This window comes from Pseudophryne corroboree, chromosome 4 (genome assembly GCF_028390025.1).
Source record: "Pseudophryne corroboree isolate aPseCor3 chromosome 4, aPseCor3.hap2, whole genome shotgun sequence".
NCBI lineage: Eukaryota > Metazoa > Chordata > Amphibia > Anura > Myobatrachidae > Pseudophryne > Pseudophryne corroboree.
The window spans coordinates 902013867-902039225 of NC_086447.1; the positions used below are offsets into that span (position 1 = coordinate 902013867).

General features: G+C 48.4%; 1 protein-coding gene across 1 annotated transcript in view; it reads right to left on the reverse strand.

The window, feature by feature from the left end:
* The window catches only part of ALK (ALK receptor tyrosine kinase), a 1590950-nt gene that overhangs the window by 28796 nt on the left and 1536795 nt on the right, over positions 1-25359 (reverse strand). Inside the window, exons 19-20 of the mRNA XM_063919418.1 lie at positions 15072-15162; positions 30-94 (exon numbers count right to left, since the gene is read on the reverse strand). Coding sequence (XP_063775488.1) covers positions 30-94; positions 15072-15162 — 156 coding nt within the window. The remainder of the gene's footprint in view (positions 1-29; positions 95-15071; positions 15163-25359) is intronic.

Genomic DNA, 25359 nt, shown 5'->3' on the forward strand with positions numbered 1-25359 from the left:
CCAGTCATCAGATGGATGAATCAGCTCACCCGATAATCAGAGCCTCCATGAGGAAATCCAGCTCGTCCTGCTCCGAGCACACCTCCGGCAGAGTCTGAGAAAGAGAGAAATCCAGAGTGAGAACCTGAACAACACGCCTGGATCTCTAATATAGAGCCATCGTTATTATCAATTACATTTGTCTTGCCGGCCCGATAATGTATAAACAACATCGACACACCCTGGTGTAGTTGGGACACTTCACATTTGAAGTGACTGTCTCAATGTACCAGTTATGAAGACCCTGTCCACATCTGAGGGATTATTTGGGAAATACGTTCCACAAAGCGGGATTGGTAGCAGTGACAGGTGGAGCGGTGTTTTTAGGAGAGTGGCTGTGAGTGGCCCATCGCTTCATAAACATTGGACATACCCTCAGTGTCATGTGGTACACCCTCGTCTAGACTCATCAGATCACTTATGTTGGGAGATATGTAATGAATACAATGCCATGGAGTTTAAATAAAGATTTTATCTCGCTATATATAAATGATGGATCGCATATAGGGGGTCATTCCGAGTTGTTCGCTCGCAAGCTGCTTTTAGCAGCTTTGCACACGCTAAGCCGCCGCCTACTGGGAGTGAATCTTAGCATAGTAAAATTGCGAACGAAAGATTCGCAATATTGCGAAAAGACTTCTCTATGCAGTTTCTGAGTAGCTCGAGACTTACTCTGCCAGTGCGATCAGTTCAGTGCTTGTCGTTCCTGGTTTGACGTCACAAACACACCCAGCGTTCGCCCAGACACTCCTCCGTTTCTCCAGCCACTCCCGCGTTTTTCCCAGAAACGGTAGCGTTTTTTCGCACACACCCATAAAACGGCCAGTTTCCGCCCAGAAACACCCACTTCCTGTCAATCACATTACGATCACCAGAACGAAGAAAAAACCTCGTAATGCCGTGAGTAAAATACCTAACTGCATAGCAAATTTACTTGGCGCAGTCGCACTGCGGACATTGCGCATGCGCATTAGCGACTAATCGCTCCGTTGCGAGAAAAAAATAACGAGCGAACAACTCGGAATGACCCCCATTGTGTGTCATTTACTCTCAATGAAGATACTGGCATGTCGGCACCAGTAGCATATGTGCCCGGTTTACGCCACGTACTATTATTTACATGTCTTTAACCATATAATACAATGACCACGCCTGAATCTGCTGGAAACTCAGCAGGTCATGACATAAACGAGACCGACCCACTGTCTGTGAGCTGATGTCTGAGCATCCTGTCTGTGGGGTTTAGTGGAGGCATTCACGCTCTGGGTGAGATTTATCAATGCTTGGAGAGAAATAGAGTACCAACCAATCAGCTGCTGTCTATTTTCAAGCACAGCCAGTAACATGACAGGAGCTGAATGGCTGGCACTTTATCTCCATCCACTTTATGTCTTTCCAAGGCTTAGTACATAGGGAGTAATTCCGATCTGATAGCTAGGCTGCTGGTTTTTTTTTTATCAGCGGGCGATCAGGTCTAAACTGCGCAGGCGCGTCGCACGGGTACAAAGCGGATCGCCGCTCAGTGATGGGTTTATGCGAAGGATCCATTCGCACGGGCGTTCGCAAGTAGATTGACAGGAAGAGGGCGTTTGTGGGTGGTAACTGACCGTTTTCTGGGAGTGGTTGGAAAAACGCAGGCGTGTCCAAGCGTTTGCAGGGCGGGTGTCTGACGTCAATTCCGGTCCCGGACAGGCTGATGTGATCGCAGCGGCTGAGTAAGTCCTGGGCTGCGCAGAGACTGAACAACATCTGTTTGTACAGCTCTGCTACACATGCGATCGCACACTTGCACAGCTAAAATACACTCTCCCTGTAGGCGGCGACTATCTGATCGCAGCAGTGCAAAAATTGCTTGCTACCGATCAGGTCTGAATTAGGCCCATAGACCCCTAAAAACATGGATATTGTTCCCGTACCAATGGGCAGATTTGCCACAAAACATTAAGGTATCTGATATGTGCCAGCCTAAAGTAGGGAGGTTCTGGGATCTGGTACTTGCCAGAGTCTAGAGGCATTGTAAGGAGGACTTATCAATAGGACTTCTGTCAGAGTAGCTGAGCTCCTCGGTGGAGGCAGATACCAGATCTATACAACAGCATTCTGTTATATTCTATTCAACTCAGTTCTGGTCAACAATCTGAGTGTGAGCTATAGTACCTCTAACCTGTGCCGATAATCAGGCCTGGTTCCCTCGTAAGGGACTGTCTTAGCGAGGTCACTGCTCGACTAACACTTAGAAGGGGCACCACAGTATACCGCGCCAAAATAACCATGGATTTTGTGACACTTTCGGAAATGCTACCTCCAGTAAAGTGGAGACAACAGGTACGCTTGAAAGAGCATATAGCCAACATTTTACAAATGAATTTTGGGACAAGATAATGCCACCAGTAACCCACCCAAACCACGACCTGATCTGGAAAACGGGATCAACATGGCTGCAAACTCCACGGCAACTTTCTGATAGACCACACAAGAATGAGGACTGTTGGGGGGGCATGAAACATAACCTGTCACTTTAGACTAGAGATGTGCCCGGACCCCCATGTTTTGGTTTTGGTCCTAATTCAGCATCATGTTTTGGTTTTAGCAAAACCACCCTCAAGTTGCTTGGTTCAGATTTGGATTTCAGATTCGTTAAAAACAAAAACAAAAACTTAAATAAAAAAATCGATAATCATTGATTAAAAATAATCGATTAAAACAGCTAAAATCATGTAATTTTTGCAATCCAAAACACAAAACATTCCGTACCGCGGGAAAGTTCCAACTAGATTTCAGATCGGATTCCCCCAGAGATCCTGACCGGGTTCAAATCCACAAAATTTGGGTGGATTTAGATGTCTATGCATTTACATTGTGACCGGCGCTCCATGCGGTCGGAATCCCGACTGCCAGCCGAAATCCCCACTCGCCACCACCCAAGTGGGAATATAACCCTGTGATGACTTAAGCGTGGCGAGTGCAGTGACACGTTATGCCCGTCGACGGTATCCTGGCTGTCGGGATCCTGGCGTCGGTCTCGCTGGGAGCCCCACAGACGGGATATCATACTGATCCCTTCTATACAGATGTAAACGGTTTGAGCACTCACGATGCAGGAGAACGGAATAAAGGACGCACAGGGGTGAGGATTGAGCAATATGTGGCACAGCTCTCTCCTGTAGAGACCTTACTGTATATAAGGGAATGCTGTTCCCTCTCCGCCATTTCCTGAACAAAGAAACATTATTATCTTTTTGGCCATTAACGTTGTGCTGTGTTCTTCCGTTTTGGCCTAAGGACCTTGGAGGACGGTGGCCACAATGGCACACCCTGTCAGGGAAGAATGAGACAGCGACGAGCTGATGTAACACTTCTTTCTCGTGCCGCTGCTGAGCTGGCTTCTACAGAAATCAATTATGTATCGACATTCTCCGGACTTCAAAAAGCGCAGAACTGCTGACTAACAGGATAATATTAGACTTCATCACATCGTTTTCTTCTTGATCTCCAGCCAGCAAGACTTACACAATCCAGTGGATAAGGGACTCATTAATTTATTCAGCGGATTTAACACCAGCCCCAGTACGGAGATACAGTGTTAAAGGGCCAGTAACGGTGAGCTATGAGATGATCTGATATAGGAGGGCGGAGAGGAATAATGAAGGATATGGGGGGTCATTGGGGGTCATTCCGAGTTCGCTAGCTGCATTTGTTCGCAGCGCAGCGATCAGGCTAAAAAACGGCAGTTCTGCGCATGCGTATGCGGCGCAATGTGCACGCACGTCGTATGGGCACAACAAACGATGCAGTTTTGCACAGGGTCTAGCGATGCATTTCAGTCGCACTGACAGCCACAGAGTGATTGACAGGAAGAGGGCGTTTCTGGGTGTCAACTGATCGTTTTCAGGGAGTGTTTGGAAAAACGCAGGCGTGCCAGGGAAAACGCAGGCGTGGCTGGGCGAATGCAGGGCGGGTTTGTGATGTCAAACTCCGGAACTGAACAGTCTGAAGTGATCGCAAGCGCTGAGTAGGTCTGAAGGTACTCTAAAACTGCACAAACATTTTTTGTAGCCGCTCTGCGATACAACCGTTCGCACTTCTGCTAAGCTAAAATACACTCCCAGTGGGCGGCGGCATAGCATTTGCACGGCTGCTAAAAACTGCTTGCGAGCGAATAACTTGGACTGACCCCCGTCATTCTGGCCCGATCGCATGCTGCAGTTTATCGCAGCGGTGCGATCGGGTCAGAACTGCACATGCGCCGGCGCTGCAGTGCGCCGGCGCATGCCAGACGGCTGAAGGCCGTCGGGCCGCTACGATCGCCTCTGCCTGATTGACAGGCAGAGGCGGTCGCTGGGCGGGCGGAACGGCTGCGTTTCGTGGGCATGGTCCGGACAACGCAGGCGTGGCCGAACCGAACGGGGTGTGGGCCGCAGCGGCTGCGTGACGTCACACGCAGCCGCTGCGGGCCAGGGAGCAATGAGTAGCTCCCGGCCAGCACGCTAAAGCTGCGCTGGTCAGGAGCTACTCTTGAAGTGCAAAGGCATCGCCGCTGCGAGGGGCGGGATAGCCCTGTGCTGGGCGTCCGCCCCCCGCATGTCTGAGTTCATGATGGTAGCTGTGCTAAATTTAGCACAGCTACGATCATCTCTGAATGACCCCCATGGTACAATGGGAACTATCGTAGCGGCCCGACAGCCAGCGCAGTTCTGACCCGATCGCACCGCTGCGATAAACTGCAGCGTGCGATCGGGTCAGAATGACCCCCATTGTATAGGAATCCTGCAAACAGGGCATTCCTCATGTCAGCAACGTGGCAGGCAGAATCTGGATGGTGCTGAAGAAAGACACTGATTATTACATTATTCATGTTCTGGCCCAGTCACCTGCCAGTCCCCAGGCCATTAACCATCCTCTGGGCCAGGGCACTTACTTCACCACCCTTTCTCATACGTCCTAGAGGATGCTGGGGATGCTTCAAGAACTATGGGGTATAGACGGGATCAGCAGGAGACATGGGCACTTTAAGACTTTAAAGGGGGTGTGAACTGGCTCCTCCCTCTATGCCCCTCCTCCAGACTCCAGTTAGATTCTGTGCCCAGGGAGACTGGTCACACACAGGGGAGCTCTACTGAGTTTCTCTAAAAAAAAAAAGACTTATGTTAGGTTTTTTATGTTCAGGGAGCACTGCTGGCAACAGGCTCCCTGCTTCAAGGGACTGAGGCGAGAGAAGCAGACGTACTTCTGTGAGTTCAAAGGCTCTGCTTCTTAGGCTACTGGACACCATTAGCTCCAGAGGGTTCGATCACTTGGTGCGCCTAGCTGCTCGTTCCCGAAGCTGTGCCGTCACCCCCCTTGCAGAGCCAGAAGAAAGAAGCCGGGTGAGTAAAAGAAGAAACGAAGACTTCAGTGACGGCAGAAGACTTCAGGTCTTGAGGTACCGCGCAGCGGACGCGCTGCGCGCCATGCTCCCACACATACAGCGGCACTGGCAGGGCGCAGGGGTGGCGCCCTGGGCAGCATGTGGACCTGAAAGTAACTTTCAAAAGTTATATGAAAAGTGCCTAGGCACTAAATATAGATCCCCGCCAGTATAAAAATATTAAAATGAGCGGGACTGAAGCGCGCCGGTGAGGGGGCGTGGCTTAGCCCCCACAGCTCTGACCAGCGCAATTTTCTCTTCACAGAAGCTGCAGAGACGCTGGCCCTGACCTCCGCACTGCTGTACAAGTAACATGGTGCAAAACGGGGATGGGGGGGGGGGGGGGGCACAGTAGATTTGGTGCTATTATCTTTATTATAAAAGCGCTAACAGGTCTGAGGCATTGTATATAAAGTTTCAGTACCGGGATAGGCACTGGATTGTGAGCTGGCAAACTCCCTCTGGGTCTCTCTAACAGGCTTTGCTGATTGTGGGTGTCGGTACGTATGTGTCGACATGTCTGAGGCTGAGTGCTCTTCCCAGGAGGAAGCCGGAGTGGGGACAGAAAAAGCGGTGGGAGTGACCCTGTCGGCACCGCCGACTGCTGAGTGGGTAAATATGTTGAGTGTTTTGAATGCAAATGTGGATCGGTTGACTAAGAGATTTGATAAATCTGAGTCTAAGAACCAGACATGGAGGAAATCCATGGAAGATGCATTGTCACAAGCTCAGACCCCTTCGGGGACACAGAAACGTGCATTTACCCAGATAGCAGATACAGATACCGACACGGACTCTGATTCAAGTGTCGACTATAGTGATGCCAGATTGAATCCTAAACTGGGTGGTCTTCTGTTTGCCGGCGGTCGGGCTCCCGGCGCTCAGTATACCGGCGCCGGGAGCCCGACCGCCGGCTTACCGACACTTATTTTCCCTCGTGGGGGTCCACGACCCCCATAGAGGGAGAATAAAATAGTGTGGCGCGCGTAGCGCGCCACCGTGCCCGTAGCGTGGCGAGCGCAGCGAGCCCGCAAGGGGCTCATTTGCGCTCGCCAAGCTGTCGGTAAGCCGGCGGTCGGGCTCCCGGCGCCGGGATGCTGGTCGCCGGGAGCCCGACCGCCGGCCACCCGTAGTGAACCCCCTAAACTGGCTAAGAGCATTCAGTACATGATTGTGGCGATAAAAGAAGTGTTACATATCACGGAGGACCCTGCTGTTCCTGATACAAGGGTCTGTATGTTTAAAGGAAAGAAACCTGAGGTAACGTTTCCTCCGTCTCATGAACTGAACGCTCTTTTTGAAAAGGCTTGGGAAAATCCTGACAAGAAGATACAGGTTCCCAAAAGAATTCCACTGGCATATCCGTTCCCCTCTGGGGACAGGGAAAAGTGGGAGTCAACCCCCACAGTGGACAAAGCTCTGTCGCGTCTGTCCAAAAAGGTAGCGCTTCCGTCTCCTGACACGGCAGCCCTAAAAGATCCTGCGGATCGTAAGCAGGAAAATACTTTGAAATCCATTTATGTCACTACGGGTACGCTGCTGAGGCCTGCCGTTGCTTCGGCATGGGTGAGTAGCGCTATTGAAAAATGGGCAGATAACTTGTCATCTGATATAGATTCCCTAGACAGGGATAATGTGCTTTTGACTCTGGGTCATATCAGGGACGCTGCAGCATATTTAAAAGAAGCTGCAAGGGATATTGGCCTTTTGGGATCAAGGGCCAATGCCATGGCAGTCTCAGCAAGGCGAGCATTGTGGATTCATCAATGGAATGCTGACGCTGACTCAAAGAAGGCGATGGAGTCTCTGCCGTTTAACGGTAGTGTCTTGTTTGTTGACGGCCTCACTGACCTGGTATCTACGGCTACCGCGGGTAAGTCGTCATTTTTACCTTATGTTCCTGCACAACAAAAGAAAACACCCCACTATCAGATGCAATCCTTTCGGCCCAATAAATACAAAAAAGGACAAGGATCCTCCTTCCTAGCTGCGAGAGGAAGAGGAAGGGGAAAAAGGTCACAGGCTGTGGCAAGTTCCCAAGAACAGAAGTCCTCTCCGGCTTCTACCAAATCCACCGCATGACGCTGGGGCTCCTCTGCGGGAGTCCGCACCAGTGGGGGCACGTCTCAAACTCTTCAGTCAGGTCTGGGTTCGCTCGGACCTGGATCCTTGGATATTAGAAATAGTAGACCAAGGGTACAAATTTTTCAAATCGGCCTTGCCAGCTTCTCTTCCAGAAAGGGAGGTTGTATGTGCTGCGATACTAAAGCTGTGTCAAAATCAAGTCATTGTCACGGTACCCCCATCACAACAGGGGGAGGGTTTTTATTCGAGTCTGTTGGTGGTGCCGCAGCCTCAATTTCTTTTTAAAAAAATTCAAATTCAAGATGGAATCTCTCTGAGCAGTGATCTCCAGTCTGGAGGAGGGGGATTTTATGGTGTCGGTCGACATAAAGGATGCCTACTTACACGTCCCCATATATCCTCCGCATCAGGCTTACCTGAAGTTTGCTGTTCAGGATTGTCATTACCAATTTCAGACGTTGCCGTTTGGTCTGTCCACGGCTCTGAGGATTTTCACCAAGGTTATGGCGGAAATGATGGTTCTCCTGCGCAAGCAGGGAGTCACAATTATCCCGTACTTGGACGATCTCCTCAAAAAGGCGAGATCCAAGGAACAATTGCTGAAAAATGTTGCACTCTCTCTGACGAGTTTGCAACAACATGGTTGGCTCCTAAACTTGCCAAAATCACAGTTGGTTCCGACGACACGGCTGGCGTTACTGGGTATGATTCTGGATACAGAATTACAGAGAGTTTTTCTTCCAGTGGAAAAGGCTCTGGAAATACAGAACATGGTAAAACAGATTCTGAAACCGGCAAGAGTGTCGATTCTTCAATGCACTCGGTTGCTGGGTAAGATGGTGGCGGCCTACGAGGCCATTCAGTATGGCAGGTTCCATGCCAGGGTGTTTCAGTGGGACCTGCTGGACAAGTGGTCCGGGTCTCACCTGGACATGCACCGCAAAATATTCCTATCTTCCAGGACCAAGATCTCCCTTCTGTGGTGGCTGCACAGTTCTCACCTTCTGGAGGGACGCAGGTTTGGAATTCAGGATTGGATCCTGGTGACCACAGATGCAAGTCTCCGAGGCTGGGAAGCAGTCACACAGGGGAGAAATTTTCAGGGAAAATGGTCAGCCAGGAAGCTTGTCTGCACATAAACATTCTGGAATTAAGGGCCATTTACAACGGCATTCTGCAAGCGGAACATCTTCTTCGCGGTCTGCCCGTCTTGATTCAGTCAGACAATATAACAGCAGTGGCGTACATAAACCGCCAGGGCGGAACAAAGAGCAGAGCGGCAATGACCGAGGCCACGAAAGTTCTTCGCTGAGCGGAGAGACATGCAAGCGCTCTGTCAGCGGTCTTCATTCCAGGAGTAGACAACTGGGAAGCAGACTTCCTCAGCAGACACGATCTCCATCCAGGAGAGTGGGGTCTTCATCAAGAGGTCTTTGCAGAAGTGACAAGTCGTTGGGGAATTCCCCAAATAGACATGATGGCATCCCGCCTCAACAAGAAACTACAGAGATATTGTTCCAGGTCAAGGGACCCTCAAGCAATAGCGGTGGACGCCCTAGTGACACCGTGGGTGTTTCCGTCGGTATATGTGTTCCCTCCACTTCCACTCATTCCAAAGGTGATAAAGATGATAAGAAGAACAAGGGTTCAGGCGATACTCATTGTTCCAGATTGGCCAAGGAGGGCCTGATATCCAGATCTTCAGGAATTGCTCATAGAAGATCCCTGGCCTCTTCCTCTATGGGAGGACCTGTTACAACAAGGACCGTGCGTGTATCAAGACTTACCGCGGTTGCGTTTGACGGCATGGCAGTTGAACGCCAAATCCTAGCTCGGAAGGGTATTCCCAGTGAAGTCATTCCCACACATCTTCAGGCTAGAAAAGAAGTAACGGCAAAGCATTACCACCGTATTTGGAGGAAATATGTGTCTTGGTGTGAATCCAAGAAGGCTCCTACGGCTGGGGCGTTTGCTGCATTTTTTTGCAAGCAGGTGTGGATGCGGGCCTAAAGTTGGGCTCAATTAAAGTACAAATTTCGGCCTTATCAATTTTCTTTCAGAAAGAATTGGCCTCCCTTCCAGAAGTTCAGACCTTTGTTAAAGGCGTACTACACATCCAACCTCCCTTTGTGCTCCCAGTGTCACCATGGAATCTGAATGTGGTGTTGCAGTACCTGCAATCTCATTGGTTTGAACCTTTGCATAAGGTTGAGTTAAAATTCCTTACTTGGAAAGTAGTCATGTTGTTGGCCTTGGCATCCGCAAGGCGGTTATCTGAATTGGCGGCTTTGTCTCACAAAAGCCCCTATTTAATCTTCCATGCTGATAGAGCGGAGTTGAGAACTCGTCAGCAATTTCTGCCAAAAGTGGTTTCATCGTTTCACATAAACCAACCTATTGTGGTGCCAGTGGCTACTGAAGCATTGGCGGAATTGAAGTCTCTCGATGTGGTCAGAGCTTTGAAAATCTATGTCGCCAGAACGGCTCAAATTAGGAAAACAGAGGCTCTGTTTGTCCTGTGGGCTCCCAACAAGATTGGGGCTCCTGCTTCCAAGCAGACTATTGCACGCTGGATCTGTAATACGATTCAGCAAGCTCACTCTACGGCAGGATTGTCGTTACCGAAAACTGTGAAGGCCCATTCTACCAGAAAGGTGGGCTCATCCTTGGCGGCTGCCCGAGGGGTCTTGGCATTACAGCTTTGCCGAGCTGCTACTTGGTCAAGATCAAACACTTTTGCAAAGTTTTACAAGTTTGATACCCTGGCTGAGGAGGACCTCTTGTTTGGTCAATCGGTACTGCAGAGTCATCCGCACTCTGCCGCCCGTTCTAGAGCTTTGGTATAAACCCCATAGTTCTTGAAGCATCCCCAGCATCCTCTAGGACGTATGAGAAAATAGGATTTTAATACCTACCGGTAAATCCTTTACTCTTAGTCCGTAGAGGATGCTGGGCGCCCGTCCCAGTGCGGGCTGTATCTGCAGTGGTGTGAGCTGGTATGTATCTCACCTTAGTTAAAAAATTAAATAAATCCTTTTCCTCGAAATGTCCGTCTCCCTGGGCACAGTTCCTATAACTGGAGTCTGGAGGAGGGGCATAGAGGGAGGAGCCAGTTCACACCCCCTTTAAAGTCTTAAAGTGCCCATGTCTCCTGCGGATCCCGTCTATACCCCATCGTTCTTAAAGCATCCCCAGCATCCTCTACGGACTAAGAGAAAAGGATTTACCGGTAGGTATTAAAATCCTATTTTATAAACTAGTCCCTGGTTGTCAATGACTACCTCTTTTCGGAAGGAGGAAACAGGTGGTGTTTATGGATGGTGGTTTGCTACTGATGCTCAATGGTTTTACCATCGATGGCAGATATCCGATATTATTTTTTTTTTCAAATGACCAAAGCAGGGGGCAAAGTTCTTAGCTCTGCCATTCTGCCCTAGTACTTGATTGTTCCACAGCAGGGACGGCCGAGCATGGTGCAAATCATTGATTGCAATTGATGGCACCATCGATGGTTAACCATTGGATGGATATCCCTGGTCAGGGAATAACCTCACAAGCTGTTCAGCTGGGAAATGTTTCTCATATAGGGGCCCGTCTATAAAAAAAAGTGACAAATGGCCCAAAACCTTTTGTTCCTTATGTCTGATATTTGCAGCAATTTGGGAACATATATCAGGGCAATTTATCTTTGCACTCATAGAAACATTCATAGAGAATGTGACGGCAGATAAGAACCATCTGGTCCATCCAGTCTTGTATTCCAGACCCTGCTTTGCTCAGTAGGATCAGGCTAATGCCATCTGAAGATGGTTCGAGCTCTGAAAATTCTTAGGTTCTGCGATATCTCCAGAATTGCTTCCTTAATAAATAATGATGTTACTTAGAATTGCGTTGATCATGCAGGAACTGTTATTTCTGCATGATTATTGGGGTGAGTACTTTGATGAATAAGCCCCTTTACCTAAGAAATTGATGGTGATTGGGTCATTCGCTAACCAATCACAGCCAGTTTCCTCGTGTTAGTGTTGGAGAATTAGAGTTGATTGTCAGCCAGGAAATATATTATGGAGGGTGGTCGCTGACCTGATGGTTTTATTTATGTATTGTTTACGTTACTTTTATTTTATATTGAAAACATATATACTGTTCAATTAGAACCTCCAATGGCCATAAACTGATGTACATTTTTAGCATTTGGATTTTATTGACCAATATTCAACCATTCACCCTAGGTATGAGTCTTATGTTAAATTGTAGTCATAGGCAAACGCGGGGGTGGGCGGGGGCTAGTTCCGGTTGCCTGGAAACCCCCCTCCTCTTGGCAAGTGGCTCAAATTATGACAACAAAAGCAATGGCAAATAATATGATTACTAGAGCTTCCACCACCATCATGCAGTTTGAGGAACAGAGCAGAACTGCTGTACATGCCCAGTGGTAGAAACTTCTTCTACCAAGCTTGCTGTGTGTGTAGATCAAAGTCCTCAATCAGTAGCTACCAGGAAGAAGAGACAGGAGCCTTATCATGTGGTGGGAGAATGTGCTTAGAAAGTGCAGTACTGGTTCTATTATGTTTGTGTATTTATTTATTTATTTATTTATGATGGTATGTTTAACCTTTAAACAGGACATCTACAGTGTTCAATATTAATACTGTATTCCATACACTATTCATTGTATAAAAAGACCAATGTTTACAATAATGTCCAGGGTCGTTACTAGGTTCTTCTACCTCACCCCCCAGATTCCCGCACTTGCTCCAATGTTCCGCATAGTGGGAGCTTGTAGACTGCGTTTGGAACCCCCCCTCTAGAAATCCTTTGTTTGCAACTGGTAGTAATGTTCGTAATGTGATTTTTATGGGTTGCAAATTGCAATATACCAATGTAATCACTGGTAAGGCCCAGTAATGCAAGCGGAAAAAAAGTTCCTGGTTCAAAAATGTTATCCGTGGCATTCAACTCAGTAATAGGAAATAGGAATGGCGCCATTCGCCTAATTATTAATCCACTCTGAACGCATTTATTCCTGTATGAAAAGCAGATAAATGCGGAAGCTGTTAACGATCCACATAACTGAAGCTGAAATACCTGGCTTCCCCCTCAACATTGAAGCTCTTCGTGTTATATTTGTGGATCCAGCGACTAAGACTGTACTCTGCAACCTTCCCTGAGGCTCTAGATGTACTTTTACAACTTTGTTCTGTTTGTTTTACTACAGTCGCTTTTAGTTTTGTGGTTACTTTAACGCAGTTGGTCGTCAGACTAGTGATGCAGCTGCTGCTTCGCTCGGATCAATTATTTGTAAGCCATCAAAATTACAAAAAGAAAAAAAAAAGTTGCGCCATTTTTGGATGGAGTAGACCCACTTCCCCTCCTGCCTTGTGGACAGCAGAGAGAAGTAAGACATGTGCACCTGCCCAGGATTTCACACCTGAGTTATTTCAATGATTTAAGACTTCTCCGACAGCTCGTTCTGTGAGTCAGCTCAAGGCGGACGCCTTCGTGGCTCAGCCTGTGATTCAGGAGTCTCGTCAAGTCAGCAAAATGGGGAAAATATATGGTTGTCGTGTACTAGTGTTTTATAGAGGACCCTGGAGTTGTAACTACTTTAATCAGAGAGCTGACAATCACTGAAGCTTTCTGGTTTAGCTCACGGTGGCCTTTCGCGAATTTCAATGTAGACTCGATGCTCAAAGTAAGATGTCTATCACAGGTCTCACTTATTCTTCCTCTTGATCCAATTTCCCATCTAACGATCAGCTGTCACTGGGCCTCGGCCAGGTCTTTAAATAAGTTTAATTTACTATATCAATTGCGTGAGCCAGATAGCACCAGGGACATGTGAGCAAAGAGAGAACCAACAGTCTATCTGTAACAACCTTATAGGCCTCTTCCATTGGAAGTGACCATCATTTAGCCTCCAAAGAACCATATGGTACTCCATCCAAAGTTCTGCCGCACACTCCCTTACCCAACCGGACTGCTCGCACTAATAACACCACAGGCAGTGGGAAGGATTAATGCATTCAGATGGCCATGCAATATTATCTTATATATAAAATTCATTGGTCTGTATTTTTGTTTGTGTGTCTGTCTGGTTAGGCATTCGGACACCCCTACACCGATGGGATGAAGCCAACGCGAGGTGGTCCAGATGGATTCTGGCCAGCTTTAGGAGGGTTAGGGTCCCTTTCGGACCTGCAGTTGGTGTATGCTGGCCAGAATTTTGACCAAGGCGGCCTGTTCTGGGACTTCCACTGGATGGATCTGGACAAAAACTTGTGGTAATATAGGTTCCCAGAAGACATACTAGGAGGTTGGAGTCCTGGTTGAACGTCCTATTAGTGTTCACAAGAAGAACTTTGACCTGGTGAGCCTGTTCTGGACCTTCTACTGGATGAATCTGGATAAAAACTTCACAGTGATAACACTGGGTTTAAGAAGACATACTAGGGGGCTGGGGTCCTGGTTTTTCTATACAAAAAAATATATAGTTTCTGGAAGGAGTTAAAAGAAACTTAAAAAAGTGTAGACACCTTATATCTGGCATATTGTGATAGCCAATGTTTTTTTATTTATTTTTATTTGCTGCAAGGCTGCACTCCTATATAATTTGTTTGGAGCTGAGCAGGTGTCGATGACTTTCCACCCGTAAACTTCATGTGTTGAGCTTAGAGTCCAGGACCTGTACTTGTCCAGAGCTAAAAAGCGGGCAATGAAGATAGTAAAAGACCAGCTACACCCCGGCCACAGCATGTTTAACTTGCTTCCTTCAGGCAGGCGTTACAGGGCTGTCCCCGCCAGATCCACCAGAAGCCTCAAAAGTTTCTTTCCCCAAGCTGTCCGCCTGCTGAACTCCTGAACATTGACTGACTAGACGTACATGTAACTCACTTGTGTCCCTACGGTATACCTATCTGTGTAACTTTACTTGCCCCCCCCCCCACACACACACACACACACACACACACACACACACCTGCTTACCTGTTACCTACTTGGCTGTTGTATAGCAAACCGAAGACAAATTCCTAGTATACGTAAGTATACCTGGCCAATAAAGCTGATTCTGATTCTGTTACGGGATGTCCAGACTTGGCGTGGCCTGGGTAAATCTAGCCTTTACCGCATACAAAGTGAGAATGCTTTTGCTTTTTTTATTTTATTTTTTTATATAGTAACTAAGTCAACTCCACCCAAAACTAAACTTCTAGTTTTCACTATTCATTAACCAGTGGGTTGAATGTGTCACAAACAGGAGGAATTCTTACACGTAGAAGAGGGAGGTTTTAATATCCAAAATTGTATTTGGGCGGACAGTCCCTATATAGAGGACCTGTCTTTTTTCAGGACAGAGGACGGTAAAATAGTCATAGCTAGCTAACGCGATACAGGACCTACTGTAATCAATTGTGTAGAAATTATATACAAGCTATAGTACAAGGTATGGCCTAAGAATAACAGATTTCCCCAGCCCCATTTCCCAGAACTGAATATTCTACACACTCTTGTTGCTCCCTACACAGTGCCCTCTACTCACCTTCACCGCTACCTTCAGGGGTGCAGGGTCATTGGGACTCGCCAACACTTGCCCTTCGTATACTTCTCCAAAAGCCCCGTGGCCCAATCCCCTGTACAGGAAACAGAAACAGGGACGTTCAGTGAGGACACCCCAAGGCAAGAAAAGACCATTATATCAGTGATCATACAGCATGGCCGCCACCTGTGTGGAGTGGGGGCAGCCATTTTGTGAATTGGAACAATATTTAGCAGCACTTCAGAGTTTTCTCTAATTCATCATGAATTGATAGACTAAGCATTAGTAAAGGGTAGAACGTGGCTGACATCACTCTGTGTAGCCAGTGAGTACCCTAATTGCAGTACTATGTGCCCATCTGTCATATATCCAAGGTGCATAGACTGAGTTTTGATGTAGCGCCCAAATTTTTCCCAGCAGTACCAGTCCTCTATTTCATTTGTGCGCAAATCCCAGCACTTGAGCCTTGACAATTTCTTCAGCCAAGCAAGAACAGCTCCCTATTCTTTCAGATCACTGATAGCTGCTGAACAGACACTGTATCCTAATAATAATAATCTATATAACAGTCTGCTAAGGTCTGTCCCTTCTCCACAGGAGCATATTAAGCGAGGATGGGGCCTATGGGGGTCATTCCGACTCGAACGCACTCTGAAATTGTTTGCAGTGCAGCGATTGGGTCGGAACTGCGCATTAGCCAGCACCGCAGTGCGCCGGCGCATGTCAGATGGCTGAAGGCCGTCGTTACCTAGCGATCGCCTCTGCCCGATTGACAGAGGTGGACGCTGGGTGGGAGGGGGCGGCACATGCGGGGGGTGGGCCACAGCGGCTGCGCGATGTCCCGGGGCAGCGACGAGTAACTCCCAGCCGGCCGCAGGAGCTGCACTGCCCGGGAGTATCTCTTAAAGTACAAAAGCATTGCCGCTGTGCGATGCTTTTGTACTGGGGGGGGGGGGGGGGGCAGACTGACATGCGGGGAAGACTAGCCCTGTGCTGGGCGTGTCCCCCCCCCCCCCCCCCCCCGCACAGCTATGATCAACTCGGAATGACCCCCTATGTGCAGTCTCCGTCCAGGCCCCCTTCTCTCTAGCCGCCAGCCAGGTAGAGCATCAGTCAGTAGTCTCTGGCACTGTGCGCGGCGGCCATTTTCCCAGCAATCTTTCTACTGCACAAGCGCAAAACACTTGGAAAATGTCCGCAGCGTTATTTTACGTATGATTTGTGCAGAACTGCTGCAGCTGACACGGGACTCCGGAGGGTTAAGTAACGGAGAAATGGGTGCAGGGTGTACGATTTGGGCACCCATTGTAGATATGCCACTGCATCTCATGCTGCCACTGCCAGGGAGACTAGACAGCTCTAGTGGCGCAGAAGAGATGGACGCGGGGTAAGTATGCAGGGGGGCAGGATGGAGGAGGGGAGCAGCGGACTGAGGATAGCAAGGTCGGTCCCTCTACTAGTAATAATATAATGGGACTGATATGAAGCTTACAGAGCCCGATTATATAAACACGAGGCTGGAAAGCACAGACGGGAGCCGGAGAGATGAAGCAATGTATTAAGATAAAGCTGCAAGATGTACAGTGAATGCAGTAAAGACATCTGGTGTACAGAATGAGGAGAAAGATGATAAATCTATCACATAATAATTATGTTTCTCTGCAGATTTTCCCAAAACCAAACTGCACCTGTCGGGAGACCTAACCTGGGGCACGATGTGCAATATTGGAGAACACAGAGTACCTTCTCCTCTATCATCTATCCAGTCAGACATGAGACAATATTGGTTTTGTGAGTCTGTTCGGTGCCTTGTGGAAAGTGAGTATACACATAGCTCTCTGCCTGTCTGCAATCATTGCCAGCGCACAGTACTTCACCACAGGGCACGGGCACAGACAGCGTGATTAACCATGGCTGCTCCCTATTGTGTGGACACAGTTGTACAATTACCTGGCAACCATGACTCAGGGTGTTATGTACAGGAGGAAGCTCACTGTGATTGCAGCTGCCCTATTTGCATGTATATATCTCACATGTCCTTATGTGGCGGAGAGCTTATCCAGTATCGCTGCTGCAGCAGGTGTACGGCTCGCAGACATGCTAATCCCTGGTGCATATCATTATCTGAGCCAGAGGATGAGGCGCGTTATTACCTCAGTGCCAAGTTGCTTTGTATGCAGGAGAACAAGTGAGAAGAAAGAAACACTTTGTAGAGAATGCAGAAAATGCCCAAATGCTGTTTATTCCCCCCATCGTGGCGTTATCAGTCTCTCTGTGCATTTATACCCACGGTATAGGGGGTAAGTAGCAAAAGTCTATGGAGAAGCTGAAACGTCCTCCTCCTGCTGACAGGAATAACGTCATTTGGAGCTTTCCACAGCTGTGGTTTACGTACATCTCCAATGGAGACTTGTCACACGCGGTGCCCCCTCAAACGCAACTTGATTGACAGACTGCGGCCATTTGGGGGTGGCACCTAACGGGGCGTTCTAAGAAAGGGGGTGCTGAGAGCAGGGCCTGTGTTGAAAGACGCGGATTTCCTGGCCTTTACTACACAGGTAAGACAGCCACTCTGAATAGCTTTTCCCAGATGCCCGAAGCTTCAGACGCAGCACTCGGATCTGCGATGCTGTCAGGAGGCGACCTTCCTCCTCAGGCGCTTCCTGCTGCATTATTATAAAAATGCATCGCAGCTGCGTCCAAAGACTCAGCAAACAAGGCTTTTAATGTCCATCTGTGAATCAGGCCTGGGCAGTGACAGAAGCTGGGTGCTGCAGCATGACATTATGCTGCAGAAGAAGTTGGCAGAGTCTCCGGGGGTAGCTCAGCATCTACAGGAATGCTGAACACACCCCTAGAGTGATGTCAGCAAGGGATTTCCCACGAGGCCACGCCCCTGTAGTGATGTCAGCAGGGGACTTCCCATGAGACCACGACTCCTTTTTGGGCCTGATTAAAAGATGGACACAATGTCGATGATGTACTCTGTGAAACAATTTTTTGGGACACTGCGAATTCATATCGGTCGCATTGCGCATGTGCCGTGGTGATGTTGCGGTGGCAGTCACAGTGAGAACATATTCGCAAAGTGAGTGACAGGGAGGATTTGTGGGAGGTAACAGGGGAGTGGTGACTCACGCGCAGGTGTTATGGGGGCGTGATCTCTCTGCACCTTCTCAAACCGCGATAAGCGTACCAAATAACGCTATGTCAGGATGGCGTTAGTATTACGTACATGGCACATCTTCTCCTAAGTACCGCTCACGTGCACATACACCTGTATACTGGGCCGCCCAGTATGGAGATAAGGGCAGATGTAACTGGGTGTGCGCCACCTCTCCAGCCCGGGCACACCTATTGGTACATTCACTTTTGGGAATAGAACGGAGCCTTTCTCTGGAGCATTAGGCTACCTACTGGCGAAGACTACATACAACGTCACAGGAGATCCGCCTCTTCATACGGGAACGCACCACAGCAAAATACAGATATATGATACATAGATTCAGAGGCGGACGCCGCTGCAGCAAATGCTAGATGTCACCTGACACAGGTGTACAAGCGTATACCAGACTGTGCAATCCCTGACACGCCTACTGTCAGCGTCTCTGCACACAGTAACACCACCGGCGATGCGTGACACGATGCCATCGACGCATCATCGACAGGGTATCCGGTTGACCAATCTACAGTAAAAAGATAGACAGTCAATAGGTCAACACCAAATGGTCAACATGTCAAAAGGTTCAAAAGGTTGACCAGGTCAAAAGGTCAATAGACTAAAAGGTAGACAGTGCTTAAGGTCAAATGGTCGACATGACAATGTTCGACACACATATAGTTGACACAAGTTTAAAAATAAAAATTCAACGTTTCCATAATTTACCATCCTCGCGGACTACGATTGGGAATAGTAGGGTTAGGCACCAGGGAGGGAAGGGATTAGTGTTAGGGATAGCGGAGAAATACCGGAACGCTGGAGGATCTGAGGTCTGACCCAGATGTGGTCACATGACTGTCAGGACCCAGATGCGCATGAACATAATAATCTTATTTATCATTTTGATGTGACACATGGATTTAAGACCCAGTGTCCCCAATGCGCTGATGACATTTAGGGCCAGATTCGGAGGCAATGCTGATGCCGGACGCGGTTGAATGGTTTATTTTCTAAGTCGCCTGCATCTAGAGTCTGTGCGCAGTTGAATTTGAAACGCATGGTCTCAAATTTCTTGAAAATATATATGGGGTGTTGCTGGGCAGTGACAAGGAGGTGCTTCTGCGGGCAAACAGGGATGATCTGTGTTACTGGCGTGTCGCAGGCATGTCGCTGAAAGGGTTGGGTACACAGATACTTCACGGCTTACATTGGAGGCCGTACTCTGATGGAGATTCTGCACCCAGCTTGGGGCTGCGGCACGTATGTTTGTTTGCATTCATGCACATTCCTATGATGGGCCCCAAATACTCACAGAACACGAGCACGAATGTAGAACAGGACATCACTTGGGCACACACCCGCAGAGCCGTAACTCGGTGTGTGCCGATGGTGCCTTGTCCACAGCGCAAATGCACTGAGGGCGCACCATCGGGCATTACACCTGCTAGCTCCGAGCCCAGACTCCTGAAGGCGGCGCCGTCTGTGTCCCGCTGATGGCGGCGCCGCCCGCCCGTGTCCCTTTGAAGCCGCCGCCCACCCGCCTGGACACAACCATGTCCCGCTGAAGCCGCCGCCACCCGCCCACCTGTGTTCCGCGACTTCCTCTGAACTTGAAGCCGCCACCGCCCGCCTGTGTCCAGCTGAAGCCGCCGGCTTCAGCTGGACACAGGCGGGCGGGTTCAAGTTCAGAGGAAGTTTTCAAACCACTGCGGGATCTGTGTGACAGGCAAGCTTCTCTATGGCCCAGCGGCAGCCCGGCCCCCCTCCTGTTGCTGAAGCCGCCACCCGCCCGCCCGTGTCCCGGTGAAGCCGCCGCCGCCCACCCGTCCACAACAGCACGTAAGTGACTACACTACACTACACTACACCACACCACACCACAGAACACTTCACTACACCCTAAGGGTAGGAGGGGGGGGGGTGTAAGGGGGAATCTGCCTGCCGTACTGTGTTAAAGGGGGACTCTGCCTGCCATAATATGATAAGGGGGACTCTGTCTGCTGTAATGTGTAAAAGGGGATGCTGTCTGCCGTAACGTGTAAAAGGTGGATTCTCTCTGCCGTAATGTGTAAAAAAGGGGACGCTCTCTGCCGTAATGTGTAAAAAAGGAGACGCTGTCTGCTGTAATGTGTAAAAAAGGGGGCGCTGTCTGCTGTAATATGTAAAAAAAGGGGACGCTGTCTGCCGTAATGTGTAAAAAAAGGGGACGCTGTCTGCCGTAATGTGTAAAAAAAGGGGACGCTGTCTGCCGTAATGTGTAAAAAAGGGGGACGCTGTCTGCCGTAATGTGTAAAAAAGGGGGACACTGTCTGCCATAATGTGTAAAAAGGGCACGCCGTCTGCCGTAATGTGTAAAATAAGGGGACTCTGTCTGGCGTAATGTGTAAAAAAAGGGACACTGTCTGCTGTAATGTGTAAAAAAGGGGGACGCTGTCTGCCGTAACGTGTAAAAAGGGCACGCTGTCTGCCGTAATGTGTAAAAAAAGGGCACGCTGTCTGCCGTAATGTGTAAAAAAAGGGGACTCTGTCTGCCATAATGTGTAAAAAAGGGGACGCTGTCTGCTGTAATGTGTAAAAAGGGCACGCTGTCTGCCATAATGTGTAAAAAGAGCATGCTGTCTGCCGTAATGTGTAAAAAAGGGGACGCTGTCTGCCGTAATGTGTAAAAAGAGGACGCTGTCTGCCGTAAGGTGTAAAAGGGGCTCTACCTGGTGTAGTGGCGCTACTGTGCGGCGTAATTTGAATAATGGAGACTACTGTGCACCATTGCATGAATTGGTATTATTTTGTGGCCATACCCCTTTCCAGTGAAGCCACGCCCCTATATTTTTGCCGCGTCTCTACGGTGCGCACTGCCGCCGGTTTGCATTAAGGGGGGGGGCACCGATGCCGTTTCTTGCACACAGCGCTAAAATGTCTAGTTACTGCACTGCACACCTGTGCACCTGGGCGTACACCTACGTGGGCACACTGTGGATATAGGTGTATTTGAGAACCTCCCCACCTGTAATAGCCCCCCCAGACCCTGCCTTCTCCACCTCTTAACTAGTGTTTGTAACTGCACCTGTAATAAGCTCACAGCAAGTGGAACTTCATGGATACTGGCACTGCCAGCCGTCATGGCAGGACTGGGCACTTTCCATAAATCCAGCGCATGAAGTTTTATTCAGAGTGAAAGGATATATCTGTACCTGCATCTGCGAGACGTCGCTGTGAAGGTGAGTGACGGGTTTTACACATTGCCTGTAACATATTTATCATTAAAACTTGAAGGAAGCTCTCTGGGAGAGGAGGCGACGAGATCCGAATGCCATCTATCTTGGTAAACTCAGGGACCTCTGACAAATTGGTTCTGACTCCAGCACAAGGTCCTTTTCTGTCCTGCCATAAATTTAATGATAACAGACAACAAGCTGTGGGAGGAACGTCACAGCAGATTTTGTCGCTCAATCTGTTATTGGGGAATTGTAGTTAATCTTTAGCTCATGAGCTCCAGCACCTGAGAACCACAAAAGGACGAGGAAGGTAATTCCTTTGTGCCCTGTTATTTTCTGCAGCTAATGTATAGATCCATCACTGGGCATCGTTACTGGTATGACCGGATACATATATTATAAAGCGGGTGATTCAGATCTGATCGACTGCACACAGTTGATTTTAGCAGCTCGGCGTACACATGGGATCGCACACTTGCACGGCGAATATATACTCCCCCTGGAGGCGGCGACTATCTGAACGCAGGACAGCAAAATTAGCAGCCCAGCGATCAGGTCTGAATCACCCTCTAAGGCACGTTTATATACCTAATAAAGGGTCAGCCCGACAGTATTTGCATGTATTTAAATCAGTGGTTCTCAAACTCAGTCCTCAGAACCCCACACAGGTCACGTTTTCCAGGTCACCCGGCAGATACACTGTGTGTCACCAACTGTCACATTTTAAAAATCCACAGATGATCCGGAAAATATGAACCGTGTGGGGTCCTGAGGACTGAGTTTGAGAACCTGAGATTTAAATGAGTGAAGTTAAAGGCGGTTTACATTTGATTCCAAATATACAGCTCATTTGTGCATCACTTAAGTCTTCAGTTCATCGTGAGGGACGGTGGAGTATTTCCCATTAGGGCGGCGGCACCTGCTGTGGGCGCCACTTGGACGCTTGTTTTATTACGGTCAATCTGGAATTTCCCAGTAAATACAAAATAATTCCACCGCATCGTAGGCCATCTTGGGTGGAGCGTGAACAGGTAGGACAAGGTCAGGCTGAGCGTGATTCAACCATAGCTAACAACACATTATCCGCAGCTTGATTCATCGTCGCCATAGTCGCCTATAGGCAACTACTCCTTTGCACAGAGGGATCCTCAGGAAGGGAGCTAGTAATATACAGCATTAAGGAATGATCATTTTCAGGGTCCTCACTGCCTCCAATGACAATAAGCAGCGTTGCGGCCTTCATGCTCTCTCACTCCTCTGCAGCAGATTGCGATGTTAGGAGGGAGGAGCTTATTGAACACGGCAGACAGGGAGAGACTGACAGCTTTGCAAACTTGCTTATGTGGGAATGCATGGTGTGGAATAATTGATTCAAATATTAGGTTTCAAGGCACAAAGGTAGAAAAATACCCACTGACCAAAACCTCCCACTCTACAGATTCTGTTCATTCACCTGGGCTAACAAGCTTGTTGCAAATGCAGGTATAATAATGTCACAAATGTGCAATTCATCCCAAATTTTGTAGTACACGGTGCATGACACCATATATCCGGCCAATCTGAACTGATTGTAAAGGCCATCAAGAAACAGCAGGACAGTAAACACTGGTGTATGTATAATGAGTGCAGTATGTGCGGTGCATACGGGCCCCTGGGGGGCCACACAGCACACCCTACACCCATTATTTGTAATACTTACCCTCCAGAGTCCCGGGGCGAAGCAGCAGCTCTGCATAAATCACTGGGAAAATGGAGTGGCGCCATCTTCCCAGTGTTTTGCGCATGCGCAGTAGGGAAATCACTGGGAAAATGGCCGCCGCGCTCTAGACTCTGGGACAGTGCTAGGGACCCTAGTGTCCAGAGTCACATCGCTGCCGCCGGCTAGAGAGAAGGGGGCCATGACGTAGCCTGAACACGGGCCTTCTCCTCTCTAGATACGCCCCTGACAGGATTTTGGTCTTCACCATTAAATCAGTTTCACTTAATCCGTCTGAGGGACACTGGAAAAATAAATAAATAAAAAAACAGGCCAATGAGGGTAATTCCAAGTTGATCGCAGCAGGAATTTTGATAGCAGTTGGGCAAAACCATGTGCACTGCAGGGGAGGCAGATGTAACATGTGCAGAGAGAGTTAGATTTGGGTGTGGTGTGTTCAATCTGCAATCTAATTTGCAGTGTAAAAATAAAGCAGCCAGTATTTACCCTGCACAGAAACAAAATAACCCACCCAAATCTAACTCTCTCTGCAAATGTTATATCTGCCCCCCCTGCAGTGCACATGGTTTTGCCCAACTGCTAAAAATTTTCCTGCTGCGATCAACTTGGAATTACCCCCAATGTAAGAACAGTCCACTCCTCGGTCACAAAAGAGAAACTGAGGCGCTTTGCATTATGGGATGTAGAGGAGGAGGAGGTAGCCCGCAAACAAATTTCATTTTGCACTTTCGGTGGGATGTAATGGCGTCCGAGATTGCAGGAGGTGCGGGATGCCGGACGATCGCAGACGTTTTCTTAAAGGGGCAATCTCTTACAAGGCAAAACAATGCCCCTTTAAAAAAAAAAAAAAGTCTGAGACCGCCAACCTACACTGCCTTGTAGTTTATGGCTTTAGATATTAATATAATTGACACCGGTGAGTGAGTTACACAGCACCGATATACTGTCAGTATAAAGTAATTTATGAAAACCACGCAGCATCGTCTCTGAATCCAGTTACCTCCTTCCTTTTCTCACATCAATGATTTATTCCAGATATACAGACCCTTTACCTGAGCGGCAATCTGCTGAGGTGACATTTTCTTTCACAGGACTGAGATTAATTGTCTATTGAACTTTTTGCAGGCAGGCGAACATAAAAGACGAAAGAGTATCAAACGTTTATGTTCTGTTTTGTAGCTGTCAGCAATCGCACCCCCTCCCCACCCAGCAGTCCTGATTATCTACCAACCAGGGGCTGCTTCCTATGGGAAGATGATGCGCCAATGACCTATAGGGGGCACGGGAGGGGGGGGGGGGGACAATGGGAACCCCAATAAAACTGATGTCCTGGTTCATGAACCGTATTGCACTGCTGTATGTACTTACATGTGTTTGCCTGAGTGACACTCATAGTAAAACAAGGACTGTCCTACAGGAACAATTGATACAATCTGCGTGACACTGGAACACGGAATATTTGCATCGCTGCGACACGGAAACACCTCAATCCACTACCAAAATAGGAGCGGAACTCCGGAACTCTCATTCTCAGATTAACCACAGACAACACTTCACAAGGTCACCTGATCCCAGAGCAGTACATCACGGGATCCAGTCTCTAGGTGGACAGTAACTAGGTCGACACTATCTAGGTTGACCACTATTGGTCGACAGGGTTTCTAGGTTGACAGGGTCTCTAGGTCGACAGGTCAAAAGGTCGACATGAGTTTTTCACAATTTTTTTCTTTTTTTGAACCTTTTCATACTTAACGATCCACGTGGACTATGATTGGAACGGTATTCTGTCCGAAGCATGGCGAGCAAAGCGAGCCATGCAAGGGGACATGGTGCACTAATTGGGGTTCCCGGTCACTCTATGAAGAAAACGTCACAAAAAAACACATAAAAAACTAATTTTGACCTGTCGACCTAGACCCTGTCGACCTAGAGACCCTGTCGACCTAGTTACTGTCGACCAATAGTAGTCGACCTAGTTACTATCTACCTTCCATACCACACCCGTCCATTACATACTGTACCTCCCAAAATGACCCTCTCCAGGAGGGACACAATGCTCTGCTTCTGGACTTTTCTCTTAATTTATGATTGTCAGCACCTGTTTGGAACAGGTTAATGGATAAGAAAGGTCTTTCACCACAGGTGATGGCAATCCTACATTAGGAGGGAAGTCCAGGAGCGGAGCATTTTGTCCCTCCT